Raw genomic sequence first — 15,945 nt, 5'->3', positions numbered from 1 at the left:
GAAGGTCAAAGAACATGGGCAGACTCTGAAGAACATGGAGACACAGCATTAAAAGATACACTACAGCAACCTCAATTAACAATGGTTGAGGCCACCAAAACAGTAAAAGTCAGGACTCTGTATCTCCCTGGGCAGAGGAGGAGGAGGGATGGGGAAGGGGAAAGGGAAGAAGGGGAGGGAGAGGAGGGAGAAGAAGAAAAATATGAGGTGGAGGAGGGAAAGAAAAAGAAGAAGAAGGAGAGGGAGAGAAGGAGGAGGAGGAGGAGGAGGAGGAAGAGGAAGAGGAAGAAGAGGAAGAGGAGGAGGAGGAGGAGGAGGAGGAAGAAGAGGAGGAGGAGGAGGAGGAGGAGGAGGAGGAGGAGGAAGAAGAAGAAGAAGAAGAAGAAGAAGAAGAAGAAGAAGAAGAGGAGGAGGAGGAGGAGGAGGAGGAGGAGGAGGAGGAGGAGGAGGAGGAGGAGGAGGAAGAGGAGGAGGAGGAGGAGGAGGAGGATGGGGGGGGGGAAAAGAAGATCACCATCTTATTTAGGAGAAAATGCAAACTTATCATTAAATGAACATTGCATATATTCTATGAGATGGAAGGCTGGTCCAGCGAAAAATGCTGCTGGAATTCATACACAAAAATGGCAAGTTAAGAAGCAGGGTTCCTACTATTGATATACATCACAAAGTATTGTGAAGAATACTATTTTGTACAAATTAATGCGTGCCTTCTCCTATCACTGGACTCTAGCCAGTAATGTTCACAGTTCTGTAAATAATGACCATATATGGACAAAGAATTTGTGTGATTAGCTAGGATATTTTATCCCAATAGAATTTGGCCCCTGACTGAGCAGATTTTTGCTCACTTTTGGAGCTAAGGAGTAGCTGAGTAAACTTACTCAGGCTATAATGACATTATGCAGTGTCCACATATTCAACATCTTTTCCTAAGAATATTTGAAATGCAAAGGTTTGTGATTTCGCCACAGACACATAGACCTCTAGCTAACCTACAAATCTCAAAGTTAGCAAATAAGAACTAATTCTAGACTAACCAGAGCAATTTTATGACGATGAACATTACTCTGTAGTCTACTAAAGACTTTTGTGTCCTAGTCTGAAACCTTTTGAGATCTCACGTGAGACATGTGAAATCTCAAAAAAATACTAACCTTTTCACATTGGTAAATGTTCACCAAATATTTTAATTTTAAAATTTGCTATCCTGCCAATATTTGCATTGAAGGAAGGCACTACGGCAAGCCATCAACACAAGAATTTCTTGGAAGCAACTCAGAAGCTTGAGCGATCCTAGTTGTGATATCATCTTGCATTGCTCTGTCTCAACTGATTGACCGGAGAGAGGCCTTCACCCTACCTCAACCCTTGATCACAAGAAGAATAACATAGAAAGCAATCTGCTAAAGACAAATGAAGCACCATGGTTAATTTAATGATCACAACAGTTTTCCCTAATTAGAATGAACATCACCACTGCTGAAAATTTTGGGAAATGAAGTCCTTGCAACTGGAGGGTACTTAAGTTATGGAAAAGTGGGTTGCTAAAATCAGTTAGTGCTTTGCTAAGATCAAACATATTAGAAATTGTTTTATATAAAGCACCACAGAGCAAACAAAGAGTACAGTCACCATGTGCTTTACTGCTCAATTATATTACGGTAACAGGAAACAGGAAACTCTCCTCAGAACACAAAGAAACCATAGATTATAACACTAAACGCCGCCATCTATTGGCTAAAATAATTCCGTAGTTGTTGCAAAACAAAACGCATTCTAACATGTATTCCAACAAAACATTATGTTCAAATCCCTGCTAAGCCGTGAAGCTCGTTGGGTGTGATTTTATGTCTTCCAATCAACTTCATTTCGCAGGTCTTTAAAAAGATAAACTAGGAAGAACCATGAACGCAGCTGCTCTTCTTGGAGAAAAGATGGGAAATGAATGTGATAACTAAGGAATACTAGTTCACACACATGGTCAAGCATTGGATCCAGGTTGATGCAATGAAATGGCGAAAGGGAATCAGGGCTGTAGTTTCCTTAATATCAAGGGGCTCAAGCTTGGAAGTGATCCTAAAGTTTGTTTGAACGGTTCATGGCTAGCAATTTGTTCCATAGCAAATTCAAGTTCCCTATCAGACCAAGCAGATGCGCTTCCACTTACCTGAGCACGGAAAGCTTTGCCGAAGCCACTGTGGCTGCCTGGGGAAAACACTAGTCCAGGACTGCAGCTTACCACTGCAGGCATCCCATTCTCACAGGTAACGTTCCCACCAATTGTCATGAGTCGATCACCCATTTTGCAGCTAAAGAGACGTGATTCAGTGCCTTTGCAATTCACGGAATAAGCCCAGTACTTATGCTTTCTTCTGCTTGCTGATGTCCTGGAAGAGAAAGAAGAATAGTACAATGGTTAAGATTCTGCCACTAAGTGCAATAGCACTTAAGACTTATATACCGCTTCACAGTGCTTTGCAGCCCTCTCTAAGAGGTTTACAGAGTCAGCATATGGCTCCCCAACAGTCCGGGTCCTCATTTTACCCACCTCGGAAGGATGGAAGGCTGAGTCAATCTTGAGCCAGTCAGGATCGAACTGCTGGCAGTGGGCAGAGGGAAGGAAGGAAGGAAGGAAGGAAGGACAAAAGCAATACTGTAGCACTTAGACGTCTATACCGCTTCAAAGTGCTTTACAGTCCTCTCTAAGCGGTTTACAAAGTCAGCCTATTGTCCCCAACCATCTGGGTCCTCATTTTGCCAACCTCGGAAGGATGGAAGGCTGAGTCAACCTTGAGCCTGGTGAGATCTGAACTGCCAAATTGCAGGCAGCCGGCAGTCAGCAGAAGTAGCCTGCAGTATTGTGCTCTAACCTTTCCGATCGACAAGCTGAGCGTCTTAGCCACTGAGCCACGTAGCTGCATTCTTTTTTTTATCTTGAACTCACATAAGGTTTGAGAGAACAGCTAGTCGTTGACTTACAACCACCATTGAGCCCAACATTTACGTTAAAATGTATTTATTGTTAAGTGAATCAATGCCGTTCTTAGGTTAGAAACACGGTTATTAAAGACAATCTGGCTTGGCTTTTCAGAAGGTCACAGAAGGGGATCACATGACCCCAGGACGCTGCAACCGTCATAAATATGAGTCATCATAAAGTGTCTACATTTTGATCATATGATCATGGGGAGGGATGTTGCAACGGTCGTAAGTGTGAAAAATTCACTTTTTTTTCCAAGTGGCATAGAAGTTTGAATGAACTTCACTAAATGAACTGAGGTAAATTGAGGACTACCTGTACCGGGCCTCCCTCCTCCCTCCTCTAAGATTAACCAATGACCCACGGCCAGTGGTGATATCCAATTTTTTTTACCACCGGTTCTGTGGGTGTGGCTTTGGTGGGCTTGGTGTGGCTTGGTGAGTGTGGCTTGGTGGACGTGGAAGGAGAAAGATATTGCAAAATCCCCATTTCCTCCCCACTCCAGGGGAAGGATACTGCAAAATCCCCATTCCCTCTCCACTCCAGGGGGCAGGATATTTCAAAATCTCCTGCCCCACTCCAGGGGAAGGATACTGCAAAATCCCCATTCCCTCCCCATTCCTGGGGGAAGGATATTGCAAAATCTCCATTCCTTCCCCACTCCAGGGAAAGGATACTGCAAAATCCCCATTCCCTCCCCACTCCTGGGGGAAGGATATTGCAAAGTCCCCATTCCCTCCCCGCTCCTGGGAGAAGGATATTGCAAAGTCCCCATTCCCTCCCCGCTCCTGGGGGAAGGGTATTGCAAAATCCCCATTCCCTCCCCGCTCCTGGGGGAAGGATACTGCAAAATCCCCATTCCCTCCCCACTCCTGGGGAAGGATACTGCAAAATCCCCATTCCCTCCCCATTCCTGGGGGCAGGATATTGCAAAATCTCCATTCCCTCCCCACTCCAGGGGAAGGATACTGCAAAATCCCCATTCCCACTCCACTCCTGGGGGAAGGATATTGCAAAGTCCACATTCCCTCCCCGCTCCTGGGGGAAGGGTATTGCAAAATCCCCATTCCCTCCCCGCTCCTGGGGGAAGGATACTGCAAAATCCCCATTCCCTCCCCACTCCTGGGGAAGGATACTGCAAAATCCCCATTCCCTCCCCATTCCTGGGGGCAGGATATTGCAAAATCTCCATTCCCTCCCCACTCCAGGGGAAGGATACTGCAAAATCCCCATTCCCACTCCACTCCTGGGGGAAGGATATTGCAAAGTCCCCATTCCCTCCCCGCTCCTGGGGAAAGGATACTGCAAAATCCCCATTCCCTCCCCACTCCTGGGGGAAAGATATTGCAAAATCCCATTCCCACCCCACTCCTGGGGCCAGCCAGAGGTGGCGTTTGCCGGTTCTTCGAACTACTCAAAATTTCCGCTACCGGTTCTCCAGAACCTGTCAGAACCTGCCGGATTTCACCCCTGCCCAGACCGTCTGTTTCAATGGGGGAAAAAAAAATCAACTGAGGAACAATCCTTCTGGCTTATCTGCTAGTTCAAAAGAGAACCTTTAATGGCCTCACTGCTTAAACCCTCAAGGATTAAGTTCAAGGGGTAAAGGAAATCTTCTGGGCCACGTTATGGATAATTTAGGAATCCTTTCCTTCCACCGCTTCCAAGTCCTTCAGATAAGATTGGAAGAAAAGAGAGAAATTAACTTTGCCCTTCCACCAGTCTGAGAACACAAGCCAGATCTCCACGTATGTCTGGGAGAGAAATTCAGTAAAAGATTGTCAGAAACTTTGGGAAGCTCAACGGATTAATAGGAACCATTTGAAAGGAACATATTCGCCCTGCCCGTAATATATACCTGTGGCATACGGTATGGCAATCTTTCGTACAAAATTCCTGGACGCGAGAGAGGGAAATAAATCACAACGGATAACTCTGCGTCAAGATCAAAATAAGATGGTCTTAATTTAGAACCGGTACATGAAATCCACTTTGGTGATTTTGAAATCACCCCGAGAATTAAATATGGCATCCATGTTATAAGTCGGCAGATTTAGAGGTAGTACAACAGTGATGACTAATGCTACCTTTCTTGCAGGGGTGAAACCCAGCAGGTTCTGGAGAACCGGTAGCGGGAACTTTGAGTAGTTCAGAGAACCGGCAAATGCCACCTCTGGCTGGCCCCAGAGTGGGGTGGGAATGGGGATTTTGCAATATCCTTCCCCTGGGGTGGGGTGGGAATGGAGATTTTGCAGCATCCTTCCCCTGCCATGCCCACCAAACCACACCCACAGAACCGGTAGTAAAAAAAAATTGAATTTCACCACTGCTTTATTGTAAGGTTACGTTAACAGGCTCTTGCAAATCTAAAAAAAAAATTGCTACTCTCTTCCCCCGACTCTACAGTCCAAGAAACTCAGAAGGGTCCTTGTGAGACATTTGCTAGATCCCTAGTTTAGCTGCAGCATACTAAAAAGAAGAGACATCACCCTGCCAACAAAAGTGCGCATAGTCAAGGCTCTGGTTTTCCCAGTTGCAATGGATGGCTGTGAAAGTTGGACCATAAGGAAGGCTGAGTGCCAAAGAATTGAGGTCTTTGAACTCTGGTGCTGGAGAAGACTCCTGTGAGTCCCTTGGACTGCAAGGCGATCAAACAAGTCAATCCTAGAGGAGATCAACCCTGAATGCTCTTTAGAAGGCCAGATCCTGAAGATGAAACTCAAATACTTTGGCCACCTAATGAGAAGGAAGGACCCCCTGGAGAAGAGCCTAATGCTGGGAAAGATGGAGGGCAAAAGAAGAATAAGGGGACGACAGAGAAGGAGGTGGCTGGATGGAGTCACTGAAGCAGTCGGCGTGAGCTTAAATGGACTCCAGAGGATGGTAGAGGACAGGAAGGCCAGGAGGAACGTTGTTGGACGTTCACAACTAACAACAACAAAACTTTACAGTCCAAGAAATTCAAAAGGGTCCTTCTGAGACATCTGCTAGACCCCTAGCTTAGCTGCCTCTTATCTGTTGTAGAAAGTTAACACCCACTCCTCACCTAGGAGAATGAAATATTTTAGGAAATATTGAAAAGGGCAGAATATTATATTTCCTTTAAGGAGAAATGGAGACAGAAAGCAGGTTCCCCCCTTTCTTAATAGCCCTCAGCAGATGTCAGCACTTAAGAGATAAAGAGCTTTTTGAAAGAAGCCTAGCATCTAGGTAGCTCGATTCATAGGCAAAGCAAATACTGCAGTCAGAAATCCATTCAACGCTGGATAGTTTGAAACAAAGGCAGAATGGTGGGATTAGCCCTCACTCAGGATCCAAACCAGCCATTAAGCCATAATAGGAATTGCCCAACACCCTTTCAGAACACAAGCCCCATCGTTGCATCATCTCACTTGCACCACCCCCAGCAAACGTCAACCAAACCTGGGAGCTCAAACAACCTATAGAGCCAGCTATGACCCCTACATAACCCTTATAATAGCCAATAGAGTACGTGTTCTTGCACAGGAACAGGAAGCTCAAGTGCAAAGTTCAAGAGAAGGTATAAAAAAACCCACATTCTCAACTCCATGTGGTCAGTTGGACCAGAATCTATGTGCTTCTGCTTCATCATTAAACCCTCTTTCCAATCAGCCTCCATGTTTCCAGTGTCTTTTTCCTGGCTTGGAACTGAACCAGATGGATATTTCTTCCCATGCTGTCCATTGCCCAAGCTTCTGGTCCCTCTCTTCCTCCATTCTCCCAAGGCCATTCCCACAGATCACCAACGAGTTGACCATTCTTGACTTATAGGGAGCATTTTAGCAAAGTCATATTGCAACTGCAATGATGAGACTCGGTAAGAAAGAAGAGGAGAAGGAATGGTTTTTGGCTTCTTTTCACGAGCATGCTGAAAACATTGACTGTAAAATTCTTTGTCCGTATTAAATTCTCTATAAAATTTATAAAGGATGTATTTAAAAAAGCGATTAAAGAGCAATACAAAATGCAATCGAGGGGTTATGAAGGTTAAGGGCAGCTTCTAAATTAGTCTGGTTGTGTCCTGCTTTTTTTTTTTTTTTAACAGATTAACAGATTTTTTAACAGATTATCAGAGTTGGAAGGGACCTTGAAGGTCATCTAGTCCAACCCCTCCACTCAAGCAGGAGACCCTACACCATTTCTGACAGATGGCAGCCCAGTCTCTTCTTGAGAGCTTCCAGGGATGAAGCTTCTGAAGGCAACTTCTCTTCCATGGGTTGATTGCTCTCACTGTCAGAAAACTCCTCCTTATTTCTAGGCTGAATCTCTCCTTGCTCAGTTGGTAGTCCTTGACTTAGCACCACAATTGAGCCCCACTTTTCTGTTGCTAAGAGAGACAGTTATTTAGTGAGTTTTGCCCCATTTTACGAACTTCCTTACCCCAGTCGTTAAGTGAATCACTGCAGTTGTTAAATTAGTAACACGGCTGTTAAGTGAATCTGGCTTCCCCATAGATTTGGCTTATCGAAAGGTCGCAAGATCACATGACCCCGGTCATAAATACAGGCCTGTTGCCAAGTGTCCTAGTTTTGATCATGTGATCACCGAGATGCTGCAACAGTCATAAGTCTGAAAAATGACTTTTTCCAGTGCTGTTATAACTCCGAACAGTCACTAAAGAAATGGTTGTAAGTCAAGGACTAACTGCCCTTGACTACCAGCAATTCAGAGCTGGTGGTATTAATGGATTTAAATAGGGGTGCTATTCAGCAGATTCTGACAGGTTCTGGCGAACTGGTAGCAGAAATTTTGAGCTGTTCAGAGAACCCGCAAATACCACCTCTGGCTGGCCCCAGAGAAGGGTGGGAATGGAGATTTTGCACAATATCCTTCCCCCTGGAGTGGGGAGGGAATCGGCATTTTGCAGTATCCTTCCCCTGGAGTGGGGAGGGAATGGAGATTTGGAGTATCCTTCCCCCAGGAGTGGGGAGGGAATGGGGATTTTGCAGTATCCTTCCCCCAGGAGCGGGGAGGGAATGGGGATTTTGCAGTATCCTTCCCCCAGGAATGGGGAGGGAATGGGCATTTTGCAGTATCCTTCCCCCAGGAGTGGGGAGGGAATGGGGATTTTGCAGTATCCTCCCCCTGGAATGGGCTGGGAATGGAGATTTTGTACAATATCCTTCCCTTGCCACACCTACCAAGCCAAGCCCACCAAGACACACCCACAAAACCAGTAGTTCCACTACTGGATTTAAGTCTATTCAACAAGGCCATTCCTACCCTTTCCTGCTGCTAGAACCAGAAGAGCTGACTGAGCTCAAGAAAACAGCACAAAAGCAAACGACCAGATTTTCCAAATTGGTTTTTCCTCCCCCCCACCCCCCACCCCCTTTAACATAAATTGTCCTCCGAGCAGAAATTAAAACAGCATTCTAAAGAGCAAATTTGGCAGCCAGGATGGGATGAACTAAGCTGTTTGCTTTAGCAAAAGGTCCCATCTGTGAATCATTTCTGCCTCCCACCCTCCCACCCCTACAAGAGGCTCTACAGCTTTCATACGGGTTACCTCAGCACCTAAATGCTGTGGTTAAGAGTTTAAGACATGAAAACCCTCGCCTTGGCAGGCAAATTTGCCTCCCCCACCCCAAAGACTGCCTACAGAAGCACGTAGCCAGCTTATTGGAAGAGAGCCTCAGCTGCAGACTGGCTCCCCAGCTGCAGAACCACAATGTGAGTGGAATATCCCATCCGTGGGTAGAGCAATTTATGACGGCACAGTGTAGAAGGAGACGAGAAGGATGAGACACAGATTAACAGGGCCTCTGGAGTCACGTGTAAAAAGAACTGGATCCAAGTGACTGGCCAAGATGTGAACAGAAGCTTTCCTTCCCTTGACTATACAGGCAACTCTTGTTGTGGTCTGCCAGCAGCCTGCAGACCTGGCAGCGGAGTCGGGCAGTGAGGAGGCTGGGGAGGACAATGGGCCAGTCCTGGAGTCTGGGGAAGGCCCGAATGAAGGCTCTGCATCGGAGGCAGAGATGGGGCCAGGGCCATCTGGGAGCGATGTGCGGACTCCGGAGCCTCCAGATGCAGACAGCAGAGGCGCACAGGAACAGGAGGAGCCTATTCCTAGTGCATACATGCGAAGAGCTGCCAGAAGGCAAGAGCAGCTGAAGAAAAAAGGATGACTCGGAAGTAAGGCCAGAAGATGATTGGCCCCTCCCATAAGGCTTAAAAGAGCAGCAACTCTTGGGTTCTTTGTAGGAAAGCAACGTTGATTTCCGTGCTTCTTGTCAGCGTCTCTTGAACTTTGTGGGGGTTTTGCCAAGAAAAGCCTTTGGCAGGTTGCCAAAGACATCAAAAGTTGGTGATAACCAGTCCGTCGATAACCAGTTGATGGACTGGTTATTAAAATTTTTGTTCTGGACGAAGCTGAGAATGAATTAATTCTCAGCTGTTTTAATAAAATAAGTTTGTTAAGGACCTAATTGTGTTTAGTAATCACTACTTGGGCCTTGGTCACAACAGCTCTTGACCTACAACCAGTGGTGGGATTCAGCCGATTTGCACCACTTCGGGAGAACCGGTTGTTAACTTTCTGAGCAGTTTGGCAAACTGGTTGTTGGAAGAAATCATTAGGGCAGAGAACCGGTTGTTAAATTATTTGAATCCTACCACGTCTTACGACCACAATCGCACCCAACATTTCTGTTGCTAAGTGAGACCTTTGGTAAGTGAATCAAAGCAACGAATCAAGGAGAGAAGCAACCTGGAACTGAGGAGAAATTCCTTGACAGTGAGAACAATGAATCGGTGGAACGAATTCCAGAAATTGTAAATGCTCCAACACATGCCAATCATCCGAATTTTAAACATGTGACCATGGGGATGCTGCAGTGGTCATTAAGTATGAAAAATGGTCATAAGTCACCGCTGTAACTTCAACTAAATGAACTGTTATAAATCAAGGACTACCTGTATATGAATCTACAACAGCAAGTTTTTTTAAAGACGAAAAGGAGATGTTACCGGTTGACCTGCAACAGAAAGAAGCTTATAATTAATTTTTTTTGCTGGGTTTTTGAAATTGAGTCGTTTTGGGTCAGCTGCTAAGGAGGGTCGGGGAAAAGTGTTGGTTGTCTTTTTGTGCTTTCAACGAGCCTCTTTTCTCTAGCCTCTGCAGCACGCAACTGGAAAACTACAGATTTAGTCCACATTACCCTGCAAGCAATACATAAAATAGAGGAAACAAGGCATGTATGTTTACAGGAGCTGACAATAACTAAGCAAACTTGGCTGATCTCAAAAGTCTAAACATTGGCAGGTCTGGAAATCTGACAGCTGTAGCATGACCTGGGGATTAAAAATAGGTTGGGAAATGGAAATGGCAAACCACGTCATCACACAATGAAGAAAACGTCACAGCCTGTTCATAAAGTCACCAGAAGTCAATTTATTTAAGGAAGTTTTGGCCTTTACTTTCCTGGGAGTGAATGAAAAGTTTAGTGCATACCTCTGGGATTATACAATAGCAATAGCAAAAGACTTATATTGATATTGTTTCCTGATTGCTTATTTGTACCCTATGACTATCATTAAGTGTTGTACCTTAGAATTATTGATTAAGGTATCTTTTCTTTTATGTGCACTGAGAGCTTATGCACAAGACAAATTCCTTGTGTGTCCAATCACACTTGGCCATAAAAAAATTCTATTCTATTCTATTCTATTCTATTCTATTCTATTCTATTCTATTCTATACCACTTTACAGGGCTTTACAGCCCTCTCTAAGCGGTTTACAGAGTCAGCCTATGTGTCGTGTCCCACTCCTCCGCTGACGGCCGGGTCAGGGAAATCCGAATCAGGCGTGCCTCTGCAGCTCTGCCAAAGTCCTAGCAAAGTACTCAGGGCAGGCAGGAGACCAGAAAGTGACTTCAGCAAGATATGTTTAGACTTTGCCTGACTCAGAGAATGCCAGAAAGCAGGTCCTTTATATAGGCCATGGGGTGTGGCTCCATGACTCAGCACTTATCCAGGCCTGCCCCTCCCTTCCTTCTGTTGCCTCCGTCTATCAAGTCTTCTGACGCGATGTCACTCCAGTCTGCAGCTGTTGGCAATTGACCTCCCTCAGGCTCACATGCTGTGGAGGAGGGGGAGGGGTCTAGTTGCTCCGTTTGCCTGGGCATGGAGCCAGAGCTGGGGGTTGGAGATACTTCCTCCTCTTCAGCCTGTCTGGGCATGGAGCCAGGGCTGGGGCCGGGAGGCATACTAGGACATTCCTCCGTGTTCGGTAGCAGATAAGAAGGCCCCGGCTGTGGTGAGATCGGACGAGACACAACACTATGGCCCCAACAATCTGGGTCCTCATTTTACCCACCTTGGAAGGATGAAGGCTGAGTCAACCTTGAGCTGGTGAGAATCAAACCGCCAAATGGCTGGTAGCCGGCAGTCAGCGGAATTAGCCTGCAGTACTGCATTCTAACCACTGTGCCACAACAATGCAATACAGGTAATCTTTGACTTACAACAGTTCATTTAGTGACTGTTCAAAGTTAGAACAGCACTGAAAAAAGTGACTTATGACCATTTTTCACACTTACGACTGTTCTAGCGTCCCTGTGGTTACGTGATCAAAAGTCGGCCACTTGGTTACAGTGTCCTATGGTCATGTGGTCACCTTGGATGTCCTTCTGACAAATCAATGGGGAATCCAGATTCACTTAACAACTGTGTTACTAACTTAACAATTGCAGTTCAATTTTTTCTGAAGATCTTCCTCTTTCCAAACAGTTTGTAAAACAAAATTTTTTATTAGTTTGGATGAAGCATACTTTAAAAGTGTTTGATCTTATTGGGACTGGATTAGCACTGTATATATGACAAAAGAGGGAAATGACTAAATGCAACCTAAATAGCTGAATGTACAGAATAAGGGCTGAATGAAACTTAAATTATTTCAGTATTAGCCTGGCCCCATCATCTCTTTGGAATCATTCCTTGAAAGCCAAGTTCTGGCTTTTTCCACAAACAATGTTGTGTACTCGGCCCTTAGCAACAGTTGCTGAGACGCAATGCCCCATTTTGGAAATACCTACGAGGTTACATGTTGTTTCTAGTGGCCAGGTGAAAATTTCATTTGTCTAAATTGGGCTTTCTCAACATGACCCTCTGCGTGAGAAGATGGGGAAGTGTGTGCAGATGGCCACTGCTGCACTGTGTGAGTATGGTGGGGCTGGCTGCGGTTAGGTCAAGGAGATGAACTGAACACACTCAAAACCGTAGAAATGGTGGTAGACTTTAGGAGAAACTCTTCCATACTTCCACCTCTCACAATACTTGAGAACACAGTATCAACAGTAAAAACCTTCAAATTTCTAAGTTCTATCATATCGCAAGATCTCAAATGGACAGCTAACATCAAAAACATCATTAAAAAAGGACAACAAAGAATGTTCTTTCTGCGACAACTCAGTAAGCTCAAACTGCCCAAGGAGCTGCTGATCCAATTCTACAGAGGAATTATTGAGTCTGTCATTTGCACCTCTATAACTGTCTGGTTCGGTTCTGCAACCCAACAAGAAAAACACAGACTTCAGAGGATAATTAGAACTGCAGAAAAAATAATTGCTACCAACTTGCCTTCCATTGAGGACCTGTATACTGCACGAATCAAGAAGAGGGCCTTGAAAATATTTGCAGATCACTCGCATCCTGGACATAAACTGTTTCAACTCCTACCCTCAAAACGACGCTATAGAGCACTGCACACCAGAACAACTAGACACAAGGACAGTTTTTCCCCGAAAGCCATCACTCTGCTAAACAAATAATTCCATCAACACTGTCAAACTATTTACTGAATCTGCACTACTATTAATCTTCTCATAGTTCCCATCACCCATCTCTTTCCACTTATGACTGTATGACTATAACTTGTTGCTGGCAATCCTTATGATTTATATTGATATATTGACCATCAATTGTGTTGTAAATGTTGTACCTTGATGAACGTATCTTTTCTTTTATGTACACTGAGAGCAAATGCACCAAGACAAATTCCTTGTGTGTCCAATCACACTTGGCCAATAAAAATTCTATGTGCATACCTTAAAGTGACCAGATTTCAGTGATGGCAAAGCGGGACACCATTGACCGGGGGGGGGGGCTGCGCATGCGCACTGGGTCTCGCCACCTGGCTGAAGGAGGAGGAGTGGCTGCTGCACTGCTTCTCGCCTCTTCCAGGCAGGCTCGGCTCTCCTCTCAGCTCTCGGCTCTTCCAGGCAGCCTCCGGGGGGCGAAGTCAAGCAGCATCTCTCCTCTGCCTGCTCTCACGACAGCGGGCGATCTCGCGAGAGTGGGCGGAGGAGAAATGCCGCTTGATGTCTGTAACACCCACTCCCCCACCTCCGCCTCCACCTCCTCCTCTTGCGTTGCCGCCTCCCATTTTCAGAATGGGAGTGAATGGAGTCTGCGCTTGAAGGTGGGACTTTTTTAAATGCCGCGGGACGCGGGACAAATTATTAAAAAGCGGGACTGTCCCGCCAAAAGCGGGACATCTGGTCACCTTAGCATATCTGCTATTGAGTATGAAATTTCTGGGAGCTATCCTATGCGGCCAAACTCCTCTGGAGAATAAGCCTAAATGATTACTGGAGTGATTGATGTTCAACCCTTCCTGACAGCTTCTCCATTGATTTTGCTTTTGTGAAGCCAAGAGATAAGTTTGCAAATAACGTGTACAATGTACAATGCATCATGCGTGTACAAGATGTTGCAACTATCAGAAGTACAAACACCAGATTGCAATTATGTGACAGGATGTCGACAGTGGCGGGATTCAACTGGTTCGCACCACTTCGGCTGAACCGGTTGTTAAATTCCAAGCTGGCCCCTCCCCACCCCGCCCTTCCAGAAGTCCCCATGTGCCCCGTTTTGGATCCCAGGTAAGTGCAGGGAGGCCTACTAGGCCCAAAATGGGACATGGGGGGCAGCGTGCCCTCCACAGCCCATTTTTGCTCCTGGGGGGTGCAGGAAGCCAAGTGGACATTAACCTACTGCAGGACTAACTGTGCTATTGGGGATGATCATTTGAGCAATTGCTTTTCCTTGTAAGCTTCTCTGGGAATTTGTTGGGTTGAAGAAAAGGAGATAAATGAATCACGAATGAGAGGATGTAGCCATTTTCCTACTTTCAACTGACCGGAATGACCCCACTGAAGAGAGGAAAGACTTAGTCACCAAGCCTGAAGCCCGTTCCCTCAGGACAGGCAGTTGCGATTCAATTTACAGAGCAGATAACCAGATTTATTTGGAATGAGCTGTTAAGCAGGCCATTCCACCAGAGGTGGGTTTCAGCAGGTTCGGACCAGTTCTGGAGAACCTTTAGGAGAAATTTTGAGTAGTTCAGAGAACTGGTAAATACCACCTCTGGCTGGCCCCACCCCCATCTATTCTCTGCCTCCAGAGTCCCAGCTGATCAGGAGGAAATGGGGATTTTACAGTAACCTTCCCTTGGAGTGGGGAGGGAATGGAGATTTTACAGTATTCTTCCCCTGCCATGCTCACAAAGCCACACCCACAAAGCCATGCCACGCCCATAAAGTCACACCCACAGAACCGGTAGTAAAAAAATTTGAAACCCACCACTGATCTGCATATGCATTATATTCTTGAAGTTTAAGAATGTAACCATCCAGAGGTGGTATTCAGCAGGTTATGACCGGTTCTGGAGAACCGGTAGCGGAAATTTTGAGTAGTTTGGAGAACTGGTAAATACCACCTCTGACTGGGCCCACCCCCATCTATTCTCTGCCTCCTGAGTCTCAGCTGATCGGGAGGAAATGGGGATTTTTCAATAACCTTCCCCTGGAATGGGGTAGGAATGGGGATTTTGCAGCATCCTTCCCCTGCCACGCCCACCAAGTCATGCGTACCAAGCCACGCCACAGCCACCAAGCCACACCCACAGAACTGGTAGTAAAAAAAATTGAAACCCACCACTGCATTCCACCCAACTTAAAGCAGCAACCTGCTAACCCGAAGATATAAGTAGGGTGGAGATCCCCAAGAAAGCCAAAACACTGGCGTAGACATGTGATTGTTTCTCCCCGAAGTGTAAAACAAAACACGCCAGGCCATCTGGAATCACTTCCACGCCAATGATTTGTAAATATATTATACATAAAAACCCGGGATGGCCTTAAGAAATCCATTGTGATGCGGTTTTTAAGAATTCCATTCCATAAACCTTCCTTCTTTCTCCACCCCCACCTTCATTTTAATTTCATTATTTTTCACTAATGAAGTATTTGAAACTTGGCCAATGAAATCCTGCAAAGAGAGGACACCAAGGGAGAAAAAAAAAAGTCCTTCATGGAAACTTGAAGAGCAACTATGGAAAGCTGAGGCTTGGTACCTTCAGACCTCCCTCCATCTTTGGTCAGGACAAGCTGTTCAAATTATATTGCTCAAGAGAATATGCTTTACAGCTGTCCGAAGGCCTCTTTTTGTCAAAAACAATGAAGGAAATTAAGAGTTGAAGCCCTTCAGACGTTGACGACAAAACACACAGAAACTACCAGAATTTTTCCAACTCCCGTTTGGAAAGGGCTGGTTCCAAATAGATCTACATCAGTGGTTCAGCAGGTTTTGACCAGTTTTGGAGAACCGGTAGCGGAAAGTTTGAGTAGTTCGGAGAACCGGTAGTAAAAATTCTAACTATCCCCACCCCCATCTATTCTCTGCCTCCCGAGTCCCAGCAGATTGGGAGGAAATGGGGATTTTGAAGTAACCTTCCCCTGGAGTGGGGAGGGAATGGAGATTTTACAGTATCCTTCTCCTGCCACACCCACCAAGCCATGCCATGCCCATCAAGCCATGCCACGCCCACCAAGCCATGCCCACAGAACCGATAGTAGAAAAGTTTGAATCCCACCACTGATCTGCATATGTATTATATTCCTGATGTTTAAGAATGTAACCATTCAGTGGTGGGTTT

The 15,945-nt window shown here is 45.6% G+C and overlaps 1 protein-coding gene across 1 annotated transcript in view; it reads right to left on the bottom strand.

Annotated features, from left to right (window-relative positions):
* The window catches only part of LOXL2 (lysyl oxidase like 2), a 128,577-nt gene that overhangs the window by 55,168 nt on the left and 57,464 nt on the right, over positions 1-15,945 (bottom strand). Inside the window, exon 5 of the mRNA XM_058194346.1 lies at positions 2,171-2,390. Coding sequence (XP_058050329.1) covers positions 2,171-2,390 — 220 coding nt within the window. The remainder of the gene's footprint in view (positions 1-2,170; positions 2,391-15,945) is intronic.

Source organism: Ahaetulla prasina, chromosome 9 (assembly GCF_028640845.1).
Source record: "Ahaetulla prasina isolate Xishuangbanna chromosome 9, ASM2864084v1, whole genome shotgun sequence".
Classification (NCBI taxonomy): Eukaryota; Metazoa; Chordata; class Lepidosauria; order Squamata; family Colubridae; genus Ahaetulla; species Ahaetulla prasina.
The sequence above is the reverse complement of the archived record's forward strand: the minus strand, read 5'-3'. Positions and strand labels throughout refer to the sequence as shown.